Below are 23,201 nucleotides of genomic sequence, written 5' to 3'. Positions count from 1 at the left end.
CTTGCAAAGGAAGGAGTCGGACTGGCTAGAACAGAAAACGTCTCAGTCTCTCTAAGAACGCTCCAAAGCAAAAAGCAGGTGGAGATTAAACTCTGGGACTTGCGAAACAACTAAAATAATGTGCAAAGAGCACAATGACAAACTCAGCCACTACATACTGCATCTATTCTGATAAGACTGCAGACTACTAGTAGGAATGCTTATGGGTCACTGCCTGGCTGCCGCTCATGCAGTCAAGCTGGGCATCACCAACAGCGGTAACTGCAGGAAATGCGATGAATCTGTGGCAACCGAAACCTTGGAGCATCTCATCTTTAAGTGCCTGCCCCTAACGCAGGCAAGAGTAAAGCACTTAGGTGCTCCAGTACTTGCATCACTAGTAGATGCCTCCAAGAGGTCGCCAGGTGAACTACTTGCCATCGCAAAAACTACCGCGACCCTAAAGGATTTCAACACCGCGTAAGATTCTCCAGGACCATGTGAAAACAACATCCGGATAAATAAGGGCCATACTGGCCTATGATTGGCCCCCTCAGGAGGGCCGTCCGGTTTAACCTAACCTAACCTAGCCTAACCTAAGCGTTTGGCACTGTATAGTTTGACCGAGCCGTAAAATAAGTGGAAAGTGTAGTTTTAGAACCGGTACGTTTAAATTTAGCATAAAGCCTAGACTTTATGTACTGGAGGCGACTCAACTCTGTAGTAAATCAAGAAGGCTTATTCGAGATTGACAGAACACATTCAGTAAAAAATTTAAAAATCGGACCAATTAAATTCAGATATGAAAGTATTAAACCGGGATTCTCGGGTTGAGTCAGCGGTGAACAAAAGAAACAAAACAAAGAACAATCAAGCACTCCCAGAAATGTTGTATATGATTGACATAAAACAGCTTAAAATTGGTTTACGGCAGAAAAATTTGCGAAATCTCCTAGGACTACCAAATGGTCCGCTGAAAAGCAGAAAGGTGGTTACAATAAATAGTTTCGACAATGGAAGAATGTAGGAATATGTAATAAAGTTAGAGCTACCACCACAGCATACCCAAATTTGAAGGGCAAAAACTCACGCGAAGATACCGGAAATGGTTTTTATACACAACAAAAAAAATTTTAAAAAGTTAAAAAAAAATTTTTCCCTCGGTGTTTTTTTCAAAATTGTCACGACCTTTCACTTGGAAAGGGAAAATCGAATTAAAAAAATACAGAATCTTACTCTTCCCCACTTATTCCTTCAATATTCCACTTAAAATTATATTTTTATATTTTTCCGCGTTCACCATACTCTGAATCAATAAAAAAAATTTAAAGATATACTCTCAAGTAAAGCAGTGCCTAGTATTGAGATAATAAGTGAAGTGAAATTACATTTTATGAAAATCCATCAGAGGGGCGAAAGGACCTCGCCTTGTTGCGTGTCTCTGTGCAGACCTTTCACCATGGAAACGAGGCCCAAATAAGATTGTACATTGGGGTCTAGAAGGGATTTTATTAAAAAGTTAATGGCAGGGATCTTGATAAAGTGATTAGGCTTTTGTTAACAATGTTGATTTCAAGGTCACACTCTTTTTTCTGAAAGGCTTTCTCAATGTTGACTGCTAACGAGTTTATAGCCGCCTCCACCGATTTCCCTTTGGTGTAGGCATACTGGTTTGAAGGCAGAAGTCTTCCAATTTAATATGTAACTATAGCATGTGTTAACAGGCAGGTTTACAATCCGGTAGGTTCTTCATGGATAGAGATATAATGCTTGGGCGTCGGGGTGTTCATTCCTTTGGTCACCTGTAGAATGGGTACAAATTGAAAAATTGTGATGAGGCGGAAGGTGCCTGTTTCATCAATGTGGCTTGGTCTTCTTTTTGGCTTTTTGTATTGGGCATGATACGTGTTATTCAGAGAGGAGAGGGAGAGACATTTTTATGTGATTTTATTGCCTTGATAGTTGTCTTGAGCTTTCCCCATTTCCTGGGGGTTCTGTAAAAGTTTTGAGAGTGTTCGAGGAATAAAGCTTGGTAGTGCACCTTAGGACGGGACTCGATTTCTTTGAGACCAAATCTTGTCTAAGCAACCTTCACCCAACCCAGACTGGTGTTCAAGCTTGCATTTGGCTTTGGAACGGATATTGGTTGTGCTTGGTTTTAGCAAGAGAAGAATACTCTTTTCCACCTCTTTAGAGAGCTGCACACTCTCCAGGTCCGAGTCTGCCTCGGATGGTCGGTGTTTTCATAAACGCTTTTGTTGGAGGATTTTCAAAAACCAATTAATAGTTACATTAACAAGAAAATTGCATGGTACACAAGTATTTTCGTTTTCGGCAATTACAAAATATCCTATTTTCGTGACATTCAAGTAAATCCTGAAAATGTCAAGACAATAATTCTTCTTTTTCTATATACATCTCTATGTAGGTTTATCTGCAGCGACTGACTGACAGTTAAAAAAAGCGTTTGATTTTTAAATAGGACAAATTGTGATGGAAAGAGACGCGTTTTGAGAACGCGATAACATCACCATCAGTTCTGGCTGACGTAATACTTGGCGGTCATGGTGAAATTCAATTGAATTTCCACATTTTTAAGTAATCTAACTTCCTGAATTTTCATTCTCCAATGAATAAATTCTATTTCTTAATATATTCGGCTGCATTCGTGTTCAGCTTCAACCTTTCTCTTCTCATTTAAGATTTTCCTTCTCTCATCACCATATAATTGTTTTATATCTAAGCATTATAGAAGTTCCTTTCCTTCGTTTAGTTTAGTTCTTATAATTACGGACCAAGGTCAATGCACTGCCGCTTGCTCCGTCCGCGGTAATGCAGTGTCCAGCAATGACTTCGGTTCAATTCCTTCTTAAGCGGGAAAAAATGAATCATTATCCATGTTTGGAGGTGCCTCGCGGAAGGCATAAAACGCAAGTGGGTGGTTCCCCGTAAACATCTCCATCTAAATCATTTTAACGATACTCACAATCTTTTGTGGGTCCACTGAGGTATGAACCTTCGTCTTAATGTTTATAAGTCTCGCCACGTAGACAACTTAAATTACGTCAGCGATATACACATATGTGCATAAAATGTTCTTAAAACCGCCATTGGCTTGCCGCATGAAAGGCAACATTTCCCTTTCCACATCGCGACAGGCCTCTCAGAAGTAGCACAAGCCGATGTTTTTGCCAACATCGTCGACCGTCCGAGCTGCAACATCCATGCACTTGGCGTGCATGATGTTGTCGCACAGCCAGCAGCCGAATGTTTCCTGCAGAAATAGCCTTTTTGCAGGTTTTTTATCGACACAAAATATATTAGATGTCGTTATTATGACTTACCACTGTTTTTGTACGTGAGAGGAAAATTGAGTTACAAAAATAAGAAGTGCAGCGGCACAGCGACAGCGAAAGAGCGTGGGAGGTGGATAACTATAACGTTTAGCTGTTGCGACGACGCAAACAAAAGCAAAACGAAGAAGGCACAAAAAGGAAATGCAAAATATGCAGAAGCTAGCTTTAGCAGCACAACTAAATTGGGAAATAGAACCAATTATATACACAAGTAGCGAAGTTGCTGACACAAAAAAAAAGATTTGAGTCAACCCCGGTGGTTATGTGCAAACTTTGACACAAAACGAGAGCGCAAGAAAAAAACACGTTCGTTCACTTGAAAAGATGAAAAATTTCTCCTAACAAGAGTTTGTTTTTCGGTTGATAAATTCTATTGGCTGAAATTGGTGATCATCATCATTGATGAACTGGAACATTATCTTCTAATACGATAATACTATGAATATTATAAAAGCTTGAGACGCTAATCAGATTGCTGTCTTGTAATCTTCAAAGAGATTTTCTACTTTCAGCTTCTGACTTGTTCTCAGGAGAGATAAATCGATTAAGTCAAGAACGAAGACTTTATTGATAATTTCCGTGACTTGCATTCCTTTAAGTGCCGTACCGAACTGGATCAGATGTCAAACACTTAACTTCTATATTTCTATAAATTGACTCCTTTCCAGCATTAATTTCAAGAACATTCACCTACTCATTTTTATCGAAGATATTGTTTTTTCTTATGCGTGCACTTTTTAGAGATGTATCCCTTCAGGTTGCAATAATAGCAAACTATCTCCCCCAGCAGTCCTTAGCAATGTGTCCTTCATTAGTGCACTTAAAGCATTTTCTCTGGTGGTTACTCTTTTCCTAACACCTGTTTCTTAACAATTTCCTTGCTATTTCCGCTTTCTTTTATATTTTCGTAAAATGAATTTGCTTCTTTAACTCCCTGACAGTTTTGGCTCCCAGCCTTATTTAACTTGCTATCTAGTATGCCCTACATAACATAAGAAATTAAAATTTCATTACCTGAGCATAGTTTTTTATCGAACTTTTCCGTTAACGCTTGCCTTAACTCGACCCAACCCCTAATTCTGTTTTGGACATCGCGTAGGGTGAATCTTAAACCAACATAAAAACTAGCCATTTGATATTTACTTGAACCAGAAACATTCTCTGCCTCATCATTCATCCGCCTCACCGCCCACATCTATGCCATAGTGTCAGACAACCTATCCGGCAAAGCGCTTTTTTGCCCATTCGTATCCAAACCTATTTCTGTAAATTTTTCCATTAAGTATAAATGTTATAGCATTACAAATTATTATTTATTACAAATAATGTTTATTGAATTGGGTAAAGTTCACAAATTAATAATAATAAATTATAAATTATAATAATTATAAATGATAAATGGAAACTTCGACTTTCGCACCTCGACTTCCCTTATTTAACTATCTGCATCGACTTACTGAGAACTCAAAAACTGTTTAATTTTTTAATGGGGAAAGAGTGATGGCAAGGGGTCTGATTTTGGAACCGGATAGCATACTACGATATCTGGCTGTCGCAATACTTGGCGGTTATGGTGAAATAGAAAACAAATTACGGGGTATGATACGTAGGTTAGGTTAAAGCGGACGGCCGTCCTGGTGGCCAACCATCCCGAAGAATATTACGCGGTTTAGAAGCCCTTGAGGATGCCGGTGGTTTTTGCGCAGGCAAGTAACTACTTGCCAGGTGAACTTACCTGGCGTCCTCTTGGAGGCGTCTGGTAGTGATATCAGTACTGGGGCACCTACATATCTTAATCTTACCAGCAACGACGCACTTCCCGGGCACTTACAGGTGAGATGCTTTAAGGTTCCGCTGCCTCAGATTCATCACATTTCTTGCAGTTGCCGTTGTTGGTGATGCACAGCTTGACTGCATGCGCTGCAGCCAGGCAGTGACCAGTAAGAATTCCCATCAACAGTCTTCAATCTGTCCGGGATATCATTACACTCTTTGCACATGATTTTTGATATTTTGGAGGTTCCGGAGTTTCTCTTCCATCTGTTTTTTGCCTCCTAATTCGTTTTAAAGCTTTCTTAGGGAGACGGTGACGTTTTCTACTCTATCGCTTCGCAGTCCGACTCTTTCCTTTGCAAGTTCGTCTGCGGTCTCATTGCCATCGATGCTCTGGTGGCTGGAAACCCAATAGATCCGCACTGACGTTGTCGTGCTATCTAGACCATCCCTTCTCGCCAGTGCATTTTTGAAACTGACTGCTGTCAGTAGCACGGATCTAGCCGCCGCTTGACTGTCTATGAACATATTTACCGCCTCACATGGGCGGTCTATTCTCTGCGCATGCTCAGCCTCCTTCCTGATAGCAAAGACTTCCGCCTGGAATATGCTGCATTTGCTTGGTAGCTTATACGACAGCCTCGTCTCAGGGTCTGTACAATATATGCCCGCTCCAACTCCTCCTTCCATCTTGCAGCCGTCTGTGTATGTATATGTTAAGGTATCGAGCATGGTTCTGAGCCGTTTTCCAGCCTTCGGGTCCCATTAATGTTGTTGTTTTGACATCCGGGAAAGTTCTAAGACTCCAAACAGCAGTGTCGGATGCCCCACCGATATGTAGACCCTGTGCATCAGAGCTGGCGAAAGACCCCATGTGCTTCTTAGCATCTTCTTGTATGCTTATAGCGCAATGGTGGCCGTTTTCACCCTCTCTAGTATATTCGGTTTCCATGCCAGCTTGCTGTCTAGTACTGTTAGGAGATATTTGACTTTTATTTTTTTTTTATACTCTTGCAGGGTATTATAATTTCAATCAGAAGTTTGCAACGCAGTGAAGGAGGCAGCTCCGACTATATAAAGTATATATATTCTTGATCAGGATCAACAGCCGAGTCGATCTAGCCATGTCGGTCTGTCCGTCAGTCCGTTTCTACGTAAACTAGTTTCTCAGTTTTGAAGCTATCTGAATGAAACTTTGTAGTTAGTCTTCTATATACTCTCACTCGGATATATGTCGGAACCGGCCGGATCGAACGACTGCCATGGGAATGATCGGAAAATTAAAAAAAAAAAATTATAACATTTTCAGTTTTCAACAGAAGTTAACCAAATGAGATATAGCCAAATTATTTTACTTTACAATTTTGTGTAACATTTTACGAAAATCGGACTACTATATCATATAGCTCCCATAGGAACTATCGAGAAATTAATACAATTAAAAATTATTACTTTTCCAGTTTTCAACAGATTGTTATCAAATTTGAGATATAGCGGTTTTATATTATTCTAAATTTTTTTTGTTAAATTTTATGAAAATCGGACTTCTTTATCATATAGCTTCCATAGGAACGATCAAGAAATTATTACAATTAAAAATTATAACTTTTCCAGTTTTTAACAGATTTTCATCAAATTTGAGATATAGCAGTACTATATCCTATTGCTCCCATAGGAACGAGCGAGAAATTAATACAATTAAAAATTATACCTTTTTCAGTTTTCAACAGAATTTGATGAAATTTGAGTTATCACAGTTTTATGTTTCTTTACAAATTTGTGTAAAATTTTACGAAACTCGAACTACCATATAATACAGCTGCCTTAGAAACGAACAAGAAATTCATAAAATTAAAATTTATAACTTCTTCAGTTTTCACCAGATTTTCATCAAATATGAGATATGGCCATTTTATTTTAATCTACAATTTTGTGTTAAGTTATATGAATCGGTCTACTATATCATATAACTGCCATAGGAACGATCGTTAGATGTGGTGCGAAAATACAAATCTGTGAATGTAAAACTGCAAATATAATATGTATATGTGAATGAAATGAAAGCAGGTATTACTTCATTGTTTTTCAACATTAATATATATATTTTATATTGTATGGATTTCTAGTCATCGAAGTTCTACCTGCAAGGGTATATAAATTTCGGCGTGCCGAAATTAGCTTCCTTTCTTGTTATTTGTTACATTTGTTACTAGATTGCAGTAAATCATTTTCAAGCGTACTCACAAACTTTTTTAGAATATTATACGACCAACTGGGGATTGAACCTACTTCTTAATGTTTAACATTTGAGTCGCCGATATACACGTGGCGCTTGGCTCAGGGGTAAAAACATCCGCCTTCCAAACAGGCTAGCGCGAGCTCTTATATTGCGCGAGGCAAACTTTTTCTTAATTTATTTTTTTATTTGTTAATTCAATGAATTTTCTTTTAAAAATTTTTGTTTCACTAAAAACCTGGACCAACAAAGTTAAAATGAATCAATAACTGTGGTTAAACAAGAAAACAAAATTATAAAACATAAAAATTACACAATTTCTCGAAAATATATTATCAAGTTAATATTAATAGGTTTCCACTCTCTAGATTTTTCCCGATTTTCATTTAGAGGAATTCTACGTAGTTTGAAAAGCAAAACGTGAAATAATTGCGAGGATTGTCTTTTTTTTTGTCTTCGGACTTCGTGTTATCCCGAAAGGGAAATATCTCAGCACCGAACTCAACGTTGAACGGAGCAGCGTTCGATTCATGTACACGAATGCTGCGCTTGCTGCTGGGGGACCATGCATAAGGCCATCCCTGCTCGACATAATTGTCTATTTTGAATCGCTCACCGCATGAAGCAAAGTCCGACTGGGTTGAATCTTCTGGGGCAGAGAATGAGGTCCGTCTTGTCCGCGTTGAGTCCTACATTGTCCGCCCAATCACATTAACTTTGTATTCAAATGTTTCCTGTGTAACAGCAATTAGTTGTAATTAACTTTTTATTCAAATGTTTCCTGTGTGTCTTCTTATAAGCCTTAGTCTTATCCTTGCGATACAGCTAGGTAGTTAGTGTTGTGACGAGTAGAATGTGGATTGATTAGCTCCCTTATTGTGCTATATATTCCTATTCCTATAAATTCCTTTCCAAGACTCAATCGTGATGGTTAACAGCGCGATATTCCAATGCGCGTATTTGAATGAAATAGATACTGCAGGAAATCACTATTATTCAGTAGAGTAATACTTTATGCCTGATATCCAGTTTACTCGTTGCCCAAACCCTTCAGCTATTATTTTTTTTTTTTTTTGCTTTGCCAAGTTACTGTTGTTTTTTTTGATGTGCTGCCTCTTAAGCATGGGGAGATTAAGAGATATGAGTGCTCTTTAAAGGAGCTAGAGGGATAAATTGGTGCCCTAGAGACAATTTGGGTATTATGGGTATTGAACTGAAACGAAAGCCTCTTAATAGGCTTGCGGTGGAAAACATCCTTCGTGACAGGGTGGGAGGTTTCTGGTTGTAAATCCGCTTCCATGCTCCAAGTTCCTATGTGCAGTCAGTTAACCGCGTCAAGCTGTGCGGTTGCATCAGCCAAGTCGTGGTCGGAGGGGACTTCAACGGCACGGAACAGGGATGGACTTTCCACTTAAAACGCCAAAGGATAAAATTCTGTTTATGTCTTCGCCACTATTAAGATGTTTAATAAAGGCGCCAAATCAACATTTAAGAGGTACAGATTTAAAAAACATCTTAAAAGCATGTCAAAAGTAAAGTGTATGAATGTGCCGCATGTTGACACTTTTCAATCTATTAAAACAAAATGGTTTTAACATAAAAGCAAAACTACATACAATTGTTTAAATTGCGCACGCTTGAACAGACATTTACTTCTTCAAAATTAGTTTAATACTCCCCGTCGAACAAACGTGTAAAAAATGTTTGTTAGACAATATTATCTACTATATAAAAATAGTTCGGGGTTTTCTTTCTGACGCTTTAACTCCAGAGCGCTCGCATTTTGAATTTGTTTAAAAGGTCTAAAGCTGCGTGGGGTTTATAGCAAATAAAATTAAGCAAAAATTTCAACAGAAAAGCGGGAAAATCGTTTTTTACATACAGCGCCATCTCTGATACATCGCATATACTACAATCCAATATTTTAAGTAAATGGCGCCGGTGCGTGATACATTGTTTGACAGCTACTCATTGCTCTCTCTTCAGTTAATTCCATGTGACAAACCGGCATTTTGTTCACTGTAAAATTGTGAAAAAAAAAGTAAAAAAAGAATCCAATCAATGACGTGTATTGCGAAAATTTGTATTCAACTTCAACAGCAGGCATTTGTCTTTTACATGGTGAGTTGAAATGTATAAATTATGTGGATCGTGCATTTGAGGTTAAATTCACCAATCTGTCCACAGTCCAAAATGCTAACTGGACATCGGCCGCCACACAAGACATGCAAGCCAGCAATAAGTGTATTCACAGAACTAAGCGAAGAAGGACAAAATGTAACAGGAGAAAATGCCCGATTTAGACAACGCGTGAGCACACGAAGATCATTGGCATTATACAATCGCTTGGCACTCCAATATGATCCTACTGCGAACTATAGTGGGGATGAAAATTTAAATATTGGACCAATGACGACTATATGCCGATATTGCAATGCGTTAAAGTTCAAAAGAGAAACGGCTGGATTGTGCTACGCAAGTGGAAAAGTCAAACTGGATCCATTACTTACACCAACACAGCCACTGAAATCATTGTTCGATGGAAGTGATCCCGATTCGAGCCATTTTCTGATCGCATGACTACCTTTAGAGCTAATATCATTCGGGAAGGCGGCTTTATGCTGACTTGCAATTTAAAAGTTACACCGTATTCTTCCACAAATAATTGTTTGCAATTACAGATACAAGAAAAAATATATCATTTGCACGGTTCAATTGTGCCAACACCAGATGAACCGCATCAATTTTTGCAAATATATTTCATTTCGTCGATGGTGAATCATCTGAATGTGCGGTGCAATATACAGGGACCACAACAGTTAAAGGGACTAATTATTGAACAGATGCTAGCATTTTTTCATGCTAAAAATAATGTTAATATATTCAAAACAGCATTGGAACGAATGCCGTCGCACAATTTTGTCATAAAATCTAATCTAAATCTAAGTGCGGATTGTACCCCAAAAGGTGAACATGTGCGAAGATTCAATGCACCCACCGTTAATGATGTTGCTGCAATTATTGCTGGCGATCAAACTTAATCGCGAGACATTGTCGCTCAGCGAAGAAGCAATATCATGCATCGTAACACATCGTTTGTACGATGCGTTACAATATCCAAGGGCAAGGGCTATACAGATTGGACATCACGTTGAAGATGGTCGATCGAATTATATGTACAATATTCACACACTAATTATTGCTTTTATTGATTTCCATTAACAATTTATTAAATTTTGCATTTTTAGGTGTATCAACGAATAAAAATCTAAGCGCACTGAATTACTATGCGTATCGCTTGTTGACTCGTACACATGAGGAGAATGTCATTCTGAAGTGCCGTCGGCTATTCCGGAGTCGAGACCGAACGTTTAGCGTTCATCCGATTCAATCAGGCAAGGCTACGATCTGTGAAATATATATACTTACGTGATGCTATTCATTTAGATAGTGATGTTCAGTATATTTGACGTCTGATGATTCTCTCATCGTCTTATATTGGAAGCTCACGCCACATGCACCAATACGCTCAATACGATATGACGTACTTGCGAAATAATGCAACTCTGGATTTACTTATTACAAAAACTCAAGGTTATGATGTATGTGCTTACTACGTATCGAGTTTTTGTTGACACACGTTGTTGTATGTACTCGGTGGAAGGGAAGAAACGTGGACTACATGCATGCACATGTCTGAAGTTGCTTGATAAACAAATATCATTCAAATGACATCATTTCAGCTGAAACTTCTGATCCAGTAACTGAGCCCCATCTACACGACATTGTGATGACACAGATGGTGCATGGACCGTGCGGAGCACTAAATTCATTATCGACTTGCATGGCTGATGGAAAGCGCATAAAACGATTTCCGCGATCGTTAGTTGCTGATACTGTCACATGAGCGATTGATATCCTGTTTATCGTAGGCGTTCTTGAAAACTGTGAATTGCCACTAAGGCCAAATATATCGAGGAGCACGTCAACAATTAGGTTTGCTAGAGACTGATTCTTATTGGGATTTAACACTGGCGGATTCAGTTGTTTCATCAAATGCGTACCAAATACGAACGCTGTTCGCAATTATCATCACCAAATTTTTTCCTTCACAACCAATTCAGTTATGGAACAAATACAAAGACGACATAAGTGAAGAAATCTTGCATAGCTTTCTCATTCAAACGAATAATCCTGGCATCCAAATAACCGATGAAATCTACAATGAAGGATTAATTTTGATTCAGGATTGACTATTGCAAACAAGCTTCTGATTGAAGTGTGCGTGCCTATTGGCCAGTGGCCAGTCATGGTTGCCGTTATCCTTCTTATGTCTTTTTTACTCATGGAGATCAGCTTCCCGGTCCGTCTCCCGACTAAGTTCAGAGAGACTAGTGTGTCTGTTGTTGTTTCCTCTGACCCTTTCCTGGCCAGCTCGTTTGCTTTCTCATTTCCAGTGATGTCCTTATGTCGGAGCACCCAGGCTTTTTGAACCCAGTTGTCCTCTGCTAGTCTGTTTAGTGCCTCTTTTCATTTGGCCACTAGTGTAGATGTAGTCCTTGCTGTTGGAAGGGATTTGATAGCGGCTTGGCTGTCTGAATAGATCCTTACCTTGGTATACCGAAGGTCTCGATTAGGGAGAGTGCGACTGCTTTCAGTATTGGGAGAACCTCCGCCTGGAATACTGTCGCTGACGTGGGAGGTGGAAGACTCTTCTACTCATCAGCTTTCGGCGAAGATTACGACCCCTACTCCGCAGCTCATCCTTGAGCAGTCGGTGTAGAGTGATACCTCATCTGGCTCGGGTACCCTCCCTCTTCTCCATTCTTCCCTTGTTGGGTATATCGTGGTGTAAGTATTACCGAATCGCAGTTCGGTTGTCAAATAATCAGTGTATTCTACCATCCGATAATTTATCTCTTCAAGGATCTTACAGTGTCCGGAGTGGTTGTTCTTCCAGCTCTGACTTGCCTTCAGTCGTACCGTATTTTGGGCTGCTGTATTCCTGATGAAATGTTCTTTTGGAATAATGCTTAGCGCTGTCGCGGGACATGATCTTAGTGCACCCGTTGCCCCTGAGCATGCCGATCTCTGAATCTTTGTCAGTTTCTAGATGTTGTAGACCTTAGTTAAATCTGGCCACCATACTAGTGCTCCACATGTAAGTATGGGTCTTACAACCGCTGTGTGGAGCCATATTATAATTTTTAGGGTGGATGCCCCTGTTTTTTCCGGATATCTTCCTGCAAGTGTGAAAAGCTATGCTAGCTTTTTTGACTCCTTAGTTGATGTTTTGTTTCCATGACAGCTTCGCATCTAGTATCACTCCCAGATAATTAGCTTGTAGCCTTAGTCCTAGCTCTATACTTTCAATATGAGGTTTATTGGCAATCTTTGTTCTTCTATTGAAGAGCATAATCTCCGTTTTACCTGGGTTAATGCCCAATCCACAGGCTTTTGCCCATGCATTGAGTTTGGTGAGTGCCCTTGTCATCAGTTGTCAGTGACGTCAGGGTAAGGTCCTGAAGTCAGTAGGACTGGATATCTAGTATCCGTTTCAATGTTTTCATGAGTTATGAGGTTAGGCTAATGCATGGATGTGTCCTCTTCTATCTGGTTTGGGTATGAAAACTAATCTTGCTTCCTTCCACGGAAGTGGTATGTGTGCTATATTTATACATGCTTGGAAGATTGCTTGTAGCCACTTACCTATGCATGTTTTTTGGTTTTTTTTTTTTTTAGCATTTCTGGCATAATTCCGTCCGGACTCGGACTTTTGTACTTGTCAAAGGAGTCGATCGCCCAATGTATCCTTTCCATTGTGAATATATTTTCCGCTCGTATTTTTTGCTCTTTGCCTTTCCGTCGTTCCATATTCTTCCATTTGGTTTCCTGGGAAGTGTGCGTCCAGTAGAGTTTCTAGTGACTCTTCTGCTGGCGTCGTTCCTGTGTCGTCAGGCCTGCTTATAAGTGTAGGGCAAGTTTGCCCTCTTGCTAGTATCTTGCTCAGCCTAGCCGTGTCTTTTATTCTTTTTAGGATTCAAAGGAGCTGCTCCAAGATTGTTTCATAGCTGCGTATATCGCATTTTTTTATTATTTCTGTATCTCCTTTTACGGTCACCAATCCTTGGCTTTAAAGCTTGTATTGAGGCCCTCCTAACCTTTTTCCTGAGTACGCGTAATTCTCCATTCTACCATTTTGGGTATGTCTTCTTTGAGTACGTGAGTCTGCATGACTCCTTGTATGCGTTGTTGAGATTGTTACTGAAGTCCTCGACATCCTTGTCGATTCCTTTTGAGGTAGACCGAACCTTGGTCCTTCTGTTTTTCACCTTAGACACTTTCCCCGTATTTTTCCCAGTCAGTGTTGCAGGGATTGCACTTTGGCGCTGTTTCGTGTAGGCATCGTGATTTCAAAGAATATGAACCTATGGTCTGAAAAAGAGTGTTGTGTCGAGACCCTCCATTTTCCCACCTTATAATTTCTCTATTTCATTTGGAGAATTATGTCTAGGACCTTGAAATTCTTCCGTACTTAAAAAAATTAAGTGGGCGTGTCGCCCTTGCTACAAATAGTGACGTCATGACATACAATACTATCGAAAGAAACTTACCCCGCTCGGTTGTTTTCTTACTTCCCCATAGCGTGCGTCTAGCGTTGGCGTCGCATCCAAGGATGAGCGTCGTCGTGTTCTCTTCAGTCCAATGCATCGCCCTAATGAAAGCTTCAGGGGCTGCCGGTTCGTCGTCGGCCATGTAACCAGAGGCTATGGCTGTCCCATCCGCCGCTACAAACCTGGCCTCTGCTAGATCTGAGTTGCTAAGGTTGGGATATAATAGTGGGTTAGGTCGTTTTTTGATAATTATACCCGCCCTCGGCCTACCTGTCGAGTTGGTGTATATAATTGTGTATCCTCTTAGAGATATGACAGAGATTTTCCCGTCCCTAGACCATGGCTCTTGTATTAGGCCGATGTCGATGTCCTTCTCTCGGAGAAGGACTGCAAGATTTGCTGAAGCGTGCGAGCTACGCTTCAGATTTATCTGCAGGACAGTTGGAATTATTGCGGGGTGGTGTTTGGGCTAAGTCGTTCAGCTCGTTGGTGTCGTCGACTTCGTCTTCGAGAAAATCGTCCGTCTCGGCTTGGAAGACCTTTATCTTGGCCTTTCTAATGCCATAATGAACCTTGTGGTGTAATTTTTCCAGTTGTTCTAGGCATCGCTGTTTGATGAGGACCATCTTCCGCTCCGCCTTGAGGATAGCCCTGTCCTCCATATGAACCCCTGGATTCTGTGCCCACTAAGTCTTAAGCACCCTTTCGTGGTTGGATTCCTTGGGATTTCCTTAGCAGGGACTAGCTTCATGATAAGCCCCTTCCAAGCGTTGCTAATCTTAGCAACGCACCCTGCCAGGAAGTCCCTCGATGACTCGTCGTCGCACCTGATCACCCGGTGCCCTCTAACCATGCCTGAAGAGTCAAAGGAGTGTGTCGGCCAGATGGCTCCGATAGTATTTGTCTGTTACTATCTCAGACAGTCTGGTCTTGACCTCCTCCTATTTCTCCATCAGCAGGCGCCCATCGTCGTTGAGTTCTCCTGCCATGGTAAGGCTGTCTCTAGCCACCTCACCGAATTTCTTCGCCGGTCTAACGAAGGATGTCGCTCTCGGGAACCCCTTCTCGTTCTGCGCTCTCTTCGAAGCGCTCTCGCTTACTTCATGCGAGTGTTTGCGCCTTGAGTGCGTCGTCAAGAACGCTTCTGGGTGCTCCTTCTCGTAGCTCTCGAGCTCCTCGACCACTGCTTGGAATCGAGCTTTGTCCGCTTGATCTCGGTGGTCACCTTTGCCCACCTTCTCATTTTTGTCTATCTTCTGCAGAATGAACCGGGCCTTGCTGGCCTGCACCTTCCTTTATTGATGGGTCGACGACTTTGGCTGGTGGAGTTTGTTATTTGTTGTGCCGTTTGGGGAGTGATTGCCTCAGCACTGCCAAACTCGGCGGAGTTAGCGTAGCGTCATCCGAGCGCAGCAAATCATCTTCGTCGATTTCGGAGATGGAAAAGGGTTTTACCTTCCCCCAGTGGTCCGAAGCAGATTTTGTGTTCGTATAAGTTAATAATAATAAGTATTAGTTATGTATAATAGGTTCAAGATATCTTCAGGGAGCTTCCTTTTATGTAATTAATTTGAGCCAAGTCAACTTTTAGTTTTTCCATCTCTGAAATCGACGAAGATGATTTGCTGCGCTCGGATGACGCTACGCTAACTCCGCCGAGTTTGGCAGTGCTGAGGCAATCACTCCCCAAACGGCACAACAAATAACAAACTCCACCAGCCAAAGTCGTCGACCCATCAATAAAGGAAGGTGCAGGCCAGCAAGGCCCGGTTCATTCTGCAGAAGATAGACAAAAATGAGAAGGTGGGCAAAGGTGACCACCGAGATCAAGCGGACAAAGCTCGATTCCAAGCAGTGGTCGAGGAGCTCGAGAGCTACGAGAAGGAGCACCCAGAAGCGTTCTTGACGACGCACTCAAGGCGCAAACACTCGCATGAAGTAAGCGAGAGCGCTTCGAAGAGAGCGCAGAACGAGAAGGGGTTCCCGAGAGCGACATCCTTCGTTAGACCGGCGAAGAAATTCGGTGAGGTGGCTAGAGACAGCCTTACCATGGCAGGAGAACTCAACGACGATGGGCGCCTGCTGATGGAGAAATAGGAGGAGGTCAAGACCAGACTGTCTGAGATAGTAACAGACAAATACTATCGGAGCCATCTGGCCGACACACTCCTTTGACTCTTCAGGCATGGTTAGAGGGCACCGGGTGATCAGGTGCGACGACGAGTCATCGAGGGACTTCCTGGCAGGGTGCGTTGCTAAGATTAGCAACGCATGGAAGGGGCTTATCATGAAGCTAGTCCCTGCTAAGGAAATCCCAAGGAATCCAACCACGAAAGGGTGCTTAAGACTTAGTGGGCACAGAATCCAGGGGTTCATATGGAGGACAGGGCTATCCTCAAGGCGGAGCGGAAGATGGTCCTCATCAAACAGCGATGCCTAGAACAACTGGAAAAATTACACCACAAGGTTCATTATGGCATTAGAAAGGCCAAGATAAAGGTCTTCCAAGCCGAGACGGACGATTTTCTCGAAGACGAAGTCGACGACACCAACGAGCTGAACGACATAGCCCAAACACCACCCCGCAATAATGCCAACTGTCGTGCAGATAAATCTGAAGCGTAGCTCGCACGCTTCAGCAAATCTTGCAGTCCTTCTCCGAGAGAAGGACATCGACATCGGCCTAATACAAGAGCCATGGTCTAGGGACGGGAAAATCTCTGTCATATCTCTAAGAGGATACACAATTATATACACCAACTCGACAGGTAGGCCGAGGGCGGGTATAATTATCAAAAAACGACCTAACCCACTATTATATCCCAACCTTAGCAACTCAGATCTAGCAGAGGCCAGGTTTGTAGCGGCGGATGGGAGAGCCATAGCCTCTGGTTACATGGCCGACGACGAACCGGCAGCCCCTGAAGCTTTCATTAGGGCGATGCATTGGACTGAAGAGAACACGACGACGCTCATCCTTGGATGCGACGCCAACGCTAGACGCACGCTATGGGGAAGTAAGAAAACAACCGAGAGGGGTAAGTTTCTTTCGATAGTATTGTATGTCATGACGTCACTATTTGTAGCAAGGGCGACACGCCCACTTAATTTTTTTAAGTACGGAAGAATTTCAAGGTCCTAGACATAATTCTCCAAATGAAATAGAGAAATTATAAGGTGGGAAAATGGAGGGTCTCGACACAACACTCTTTTTCAGACCATAGGTTCATATTCTTTGAAATCACGATGCCTACACGAAACAGCGCCAAAGTGCAATCCCTGCAACACTGACTGGGAAAAATACGGGGAAAGTGTCTAAGGTGAAAAACAGAAGGACCAAGGTTCGGTCTACCTCAAAAGGAATCGACAAGGATGTCGAGGACTTCAGTAACAATCTCAACAACGCATACAAGGAGTCATGCAGACTCACGTACTCAAAGAAGACATACCCAAAATGGTAGAATGGAGAATTACGCGTACTCAGGAAAAAGGTTAGGAGGGCCTCAATACAAGCTTTAAAGCCAAGGATTGGCGACCGTAAAAGGAGATACAGAAATAATAAAAAAAATGCGATATACGCAGCTATGAAACAATCTTGGAGCAGCTCCTTTGAATCCTAAAAAGAATAAAAGACACGGCTAGGCTGAGCAAGATACTAGCAAGAGGGCAAACTTGCCCTACACTTATAAGCAGGCCTGACGACACAGGAACGACGCCAGCAGAAGAGTCACTAGAAACTCTACTGGACACACACTTCTCAGGAAACCAAATGGAAGAATATGGAACGACGGAAAGGCAAAGAGCGGAAAATATATTCACAATGGAAAGGATACATTGGGCGATCGACTCCTTTGACAAGTACAAAAGTCCGAGTCCGGACGGAATTATGCCAGAAATGCTAAAAAAAAAAAACCAAAAAACATGCATAGATAAGTGGCTACAAGCAATCTTCCAAGCATGTATAAATATAGCACACATACCACTTCCGTGGAAGGAAGCAAGATTAGTTTTCATACCCAAACCAGATAGAAGAGGACACATCCATGCATTAGCCTAATCTCATAACTCATGAAAACATTGAAACGGATACTAGATATCCAGTCCTACTGACTTCAGGACCTTACCCTGACGTCACTGACAACTGATGACAAGGGCACTCACCAAACTCAATGCATGGGCAAAAGCCTGTGGATTGGGCATTAACCCAGGTAAAACGGAGATTATGCTCTTCAATAGAAGAACAAAGATTGCCAATAAACCTCATATTGAAAGTATAGAGCTAGGACTAAGGCTACAAGCTAATTATCTGGGAGTGATACTAGATGCGAAACTGTCATGGAAACAAAACATCAACTAAGGAGTCAAAAAAGCTAGCATAGCTTTTCACACTTGCAGGAAGATATCCGGAAAAAACAGGGGCATCCACCCTAAAAATTATAATATGGCTCCACACAGCGGTTGTAAGACCCATACTTACATGTGGAGCACTAGTATGGTGGCCAGATTTAACTAAGGTCTACAACATCTAGAAACTGACAAAGATTCAGAGATCGGCATGCTCAGGGGCAACGGGTGCACTAAGATCATGTCCCGCGACAGCGCTAAGCATTATTCCAAAAGAACATTTCATCAGGAATACAGCAGCCCAAAATACGGTACGACTGAAGGCAAGTCAGAGCTGGAAGAACAACCACTCCGGACACTGTAAGATCCTTCAAGAGATGAATTATCGGATGGTAGAATACACTGATTATTTGACAACCGAACTGCGATTCGGTAATACTTACACCACGATATACCCAACAAGGCAAGAATGGAGAAGAGGGAGGGTACCCGAGCCAGATGAGGTATCACTCTACACCGACTGCTCAAGGATGAGCTGCGGAGTAGGGGTCGTAATCTTCGCCGAAAGCTGATGAGTAGAAGAGTCTTCCACCTCCCAGCGTCAGCGACAGTATTCCAGGCGGAGGTTCTCCCAATACTGAAAGCAGTCGCACTCTCCCTAATCGAGACCTTCGGTATACCAAGGTAAGGATCTATTCAGACAGCCAAGCCGCTATCAAATCCCTTCCAACAGCAAGGACTACATCTACACTAGTGGCCAAATGAAAAGAGGCACTAAACAGACTAGCAGAGGACAACTGGGTTCAAAAAGCCTGGGTGCTCCGACATAAGGACATCACTGGAAATGAGAAAGCAAACGAGCTGGCCAGGAAAGGGTCAGAGGAAACAACAACAGACACACTAGTCTCTCTGAACTTAGTCGGGAGACGGACCGGGAAGCTGATCTCCATGAGTAAAAAAGACATCAGAAGGATAACGGCAACCATGACTGGCCACTGGCCAATAGGCACGCACACTTCAATCAGAAGCTTGTTTGCAATAGTCAATCCTGAATCAAAATTAATCCTTCATTGTAGATTTCATCGGTTATTTGGATGCCAGGATTATTCGATTGAATGAGAAAGCTATGCAAGATTTCTTCACTTATGTCGTCTTTGTATTTGTTCCATAACTGAATTGGTTGTGAAGGAAAAAATTTGGTGATGATAATTGCGAACAGCGTTCGTATTTGGTACGCATTAAAAACAATCAATTTTTGTTTGGCTTTCAACTTTTTTGCTGCTCCGCCTCAGAGGCACGGCAAGGCTACTTCCAATTCAGGGTTGCCTGGACCTGGGAAGGCTCCATTCAAACACAGCTGAATTAACCCCTCAACTGCAAACCTTATAGTCAGAGGGCACGGGTCGCGTTACACGCCTGACTTGAGGGGAGGCATTTTCAAGACTTGCCCGAGTCACGGAAGTGGGTGGGAGTCAGAGGATTCTTTTAGGTGTAGGAGTCGCGGGATTCTGCAGCTCGCATTAGCCGTGCAGCAGAACGTTTCTAGGGGTATCACGTGGAGGTCCTTCTCCGAAGGGAGGGTGGTGTCCATCAAATTGATTATAACCTGTGAGTCGACTTGATGCACCATGAACCCAAGGAATATACAACAGCAAAGGCTATGTTGTTCTTGCCTTGGTCTGAAGCACCCTTACCCACCTTTCTTTTCAAATATAAAACAAACACAACATTTCTTCAACTTTAAATCACCAAACGAAATGTTCCATAAAACGCAGCCATCTTGTGGCGAAACAGAGTTCGCCTGGCTTGCTAGTATACATATATAAACATGACTACACGTGTAAGTATGGTAATCACGGGCCAAGATACATACAAAGCCGGACCAGGGTACTTCACAGAAACATTTCTTGTTTGCGGGGACAGGCTAGATAGTTGGCCACATGGACTGATTTGGGTTGGGATAGGGTGAGAAGGTGGGAAAGGGGATGATCCGTAAAACTTCATAGTCTCCAGCTGGTCAGGTTCGCCCAGTCACCCGGCTACCGACTTTTGTCCAGCCGACAACCGTTCGTAAGTTGGCCTCGAGCACAGTCCCCGTAACCCGGTGGAGTACGCCTCAGCCTGGGAGGAAGGACTCGTTCGGGTTAAGGCCCCGTCGGCCGGGAACCGAGCCCCGGATCTGGGCACGGGGAAGGGTATGGGAACCCTAAAAGGAAGTCGCTGTTATATAAGTTTATTTAAAATATATTTATTACAAATATCTACCTCTATACCTATCTTGCCCTAACTTCCCCGGTGTATGTGGCTATTCCTTTCACTATCCTAAATCTATATTTATAAATTACCTCCTTGAGATGTTCGTGTCTCTTAAAACTAAATTGTCCTTCCTAAAACTATCCCTAACGCTTTCCCTATCACAATACCGATGTATACAAGTATTTACATGAGGAACTATCGGTTCCCAACACCCTATCCTTAACTCGAGGATGGATTTGAATACGGACGTGGGCACCGTTTCCTGCCACCTGTACCCGGTACCGATGTACGCCGTATTCAACGAGGAACTGCTGGTTGCGTTCGCGCGCTAGGCGTATCCTCTCCCGGACAATTTCATTCAGCTCTAGCTCGGCTCTGGTTCGAACTCTTTTTCGTCCGTGGAGAAATCTTTAGCGGGGTGGCGTTGGTCGGCGCTCAGAAGAATGCTCCTCTACTCCTTCTGCAGCTCCTCCTGCAGAGCCTCCTGGGTTCGATCGTGCTGCCTGCGGAAACATCACCGGTATTCGTCCGTTGATGGAAGAGGTTGCACCCTCATGACCGTTCGATCCCGGGTGGCGGCGAGGCCCAGCACGACGCTGAAATCCCTGCGTGGTCAGGGGTCCCGTTTGGCGGACGTCGCACGTTGACGGTGACGGTGACGCCCATGACGCCCTGGTTTTCTCGGTCAGGACACTAGTGCATCATGCATCATCATGGTCCTTCTCGGTGACCGTCTTTTCGGCTCCAAGAGTGTGCTCATGTTCGTCTTCGCTGTTGATGCTGGCTGTACGGCGGCGGCGAGTAGTTGGATTCTTTTGCCGAACTATATTTGGCGAAAGGAATTTGACGTCCTTATAAGGCATGGCTGCTGGCTTGGCGGCAAACCCTTCGGCAACATTGAATAATTCGTGCAGGCGCACAAGAACTAGAGAACCCAGTGTTGCTCTCCATTCTATTTGTCGCCTTGCTCGGCAATGGCACGTTCGGCGTTGTCGCGAGCAACTTTGAAGATGCTGTGTAACTGCTGGCTTCGCTCTTCAAACGGGATCAAGGCGGTTCCTCAGCCTGTTGTTATCTCGTCGTAGAGAGTGTTGGGTAGGCATGGCTTCCGACCTTGGACAATGAAGGCGGGGCTGAGTTCCGGTGTGTCGGATACACTAGTGTTTACCGCGAGAGATATCTCTGGGAGCAGCTGGTCCCAGGTATCCTGCGGCTCATCACCAAGATATTCCGCCACATGCTTTTAACTGTGCGGCTTGCCCTCTCTGTAGAGTTCTACCGCGGGTATATGGGGCTATTTGTTGGAGATCCATTCCCATGAATTTGCAGAAAACCCGGAAGGCTCTGCTTATAAACTGAGTCCCGTTGTCACAAATCAGAGTCTTCGGATTTCCGAAATGGCTGAGTATCCGTTTCCAGAAGGCTCACTCCAAATATAGTGGCTCGTCGCATGGGAATTAGCGCGACCCATTTGCTGAACGAGTCCAGAAACACAAGGAGAACTGTGGTTTCTTGTTTTGACAGCGGGAGGGGTCCCAAGACGTCGACGCATAGAATCTGGAAAGGTTCATCTTGATTATCTTTCCAGCTGCTTTTACCTCAAATCTGTACCCTCCCAGGTAACATTGCATCTTGCGGATAGCCCACACTATCGCAAGAAATTCCTTTTCTGTGACCGAGTAGTTCCGCTCCGCGTTATTGAGCCGGCGGCTGGAGTATGCGATGACGCGTTCCTGCTGTTCGATGTTTTGGGCCAGCACGGCCCCAATAACATAATCACTGGCGTCGGTCTGGAGAACGAATTTCTCCGAGAAGTCGGGGCCGGCGAGAGTTAAGGCTTCCGCCAACAACTGCTTCAATCCTGGAAAAGCCAGTTCCTGCTTCTCAGACTATTCTCACCTCCGATCCTTCTTGTGGAGGTTCGTCGGCGCTGTTAGCTCTCGTACGGTGGAAATCTTATCCGGATCCGTGTAAATCCCGGATTCACTAATCACATGTCCATGGTATGTGATGCTCAGTTGAAAGAACTTACACTTGTCCCGGTTCTGACGGAGGATAGAGTTCCTCAGGCGTCTGAAAACTTCGCGTAGATTCCGGACGTGTTCCTGCAGTGTGGTTCCGATCACTATCACCATCCAAATACTTGAAGGCATGTGTCGAGGGAACGTTGAAAAGTTATCGTGGCCGAGTGTATGCCGAAAGGAATCACTTTCCATTAAAATAATCCACGGCCGGGGACGGTAAATGCTGTGCATTCGCGGCTGGCAGGAGCTACTGGTATCTGCCAGTATCCATTCTTGAAGTCCAGCGTGGACATAAAACGAGCGTTGCGCAGCCTTTTCAAAATATGGTGAATCCTCGTAGTGACTTTTGGTTGGTACGATCCTACCTTCGCGGCGCTGCTCGTCGATCTGCGTCAATGGCTCTCATTGCTTGATTCCGTGGGTGATATCTCTGCCTAATTGGCTTGACGTTACGCATGGTGATGCTGTGTTCGGCAATGTGGGACATGCCGCCAAGCGTACCAATCTGAGGAAGTTCTCGCTCGAGGATCCGTCCTACCCAGAGTTTTGGGTAGGTCTCGTAGTGGTCCGCATAAGAAAATGCTTTTAGTTGCTGCTTGTTCCGGATCCTGGAACCTAA

At 43.1% G+C, this 23,201-nt stretch overlaps 1 protein-coding gene across 10 annotated transcripts in view; it reads left to right on the top strand.

The window, feature by feature from the left end:
• Gprk1 (G protein-coupled receptor kinase 1) overlaps positions 1-23,201 on the top strand; it is a 195,309-nt gene that overhangs the window by 92,001 nt on the left and 80,107 nt on the right. For 2 of the 10 annotated variants that reach the window (XM_086832976.1, XM_086832977.1), the window contains one exon: positions 10,593-11,505. The exons of the other annotated variants lie outside the window; for them this stretch is intronic. In XM_086832976.1, the coding sequence (XP_086689102.1) occupies positions 10,593-10,616 (24 nt within the window). In that variant the 3' untranslated portion in view covers positions 10,617-11,505. Of the gene's footprint in view, positions 1-10,592; positions 11,506-23,201 lie in introns of those variants that run through there. 10 annotated transcript variants of the gene reach the window in all.

The sequence above is a fragment of the Drosophila serrata genome, unplaced genomic scaffold, assembly GCF_035046125.1.
Source record: "Drosophila serrata isolate PLE 108 unplaced genomic scaffold, ASM3504612v1 contig_261, whole genome shotgun sequence".
Classification (NCBI taxonomy): domain Eukaryota; kingdom Metazoa; phylum Arthropoda; class Insecta; order Diptera; family Drosophilidae; genus Drosophila; species Drosophila serrata.
Note: the sequence above shows the minus strand (reverse complement) of the source record. Positions and strands in the feature narration are given on the sequence as shown.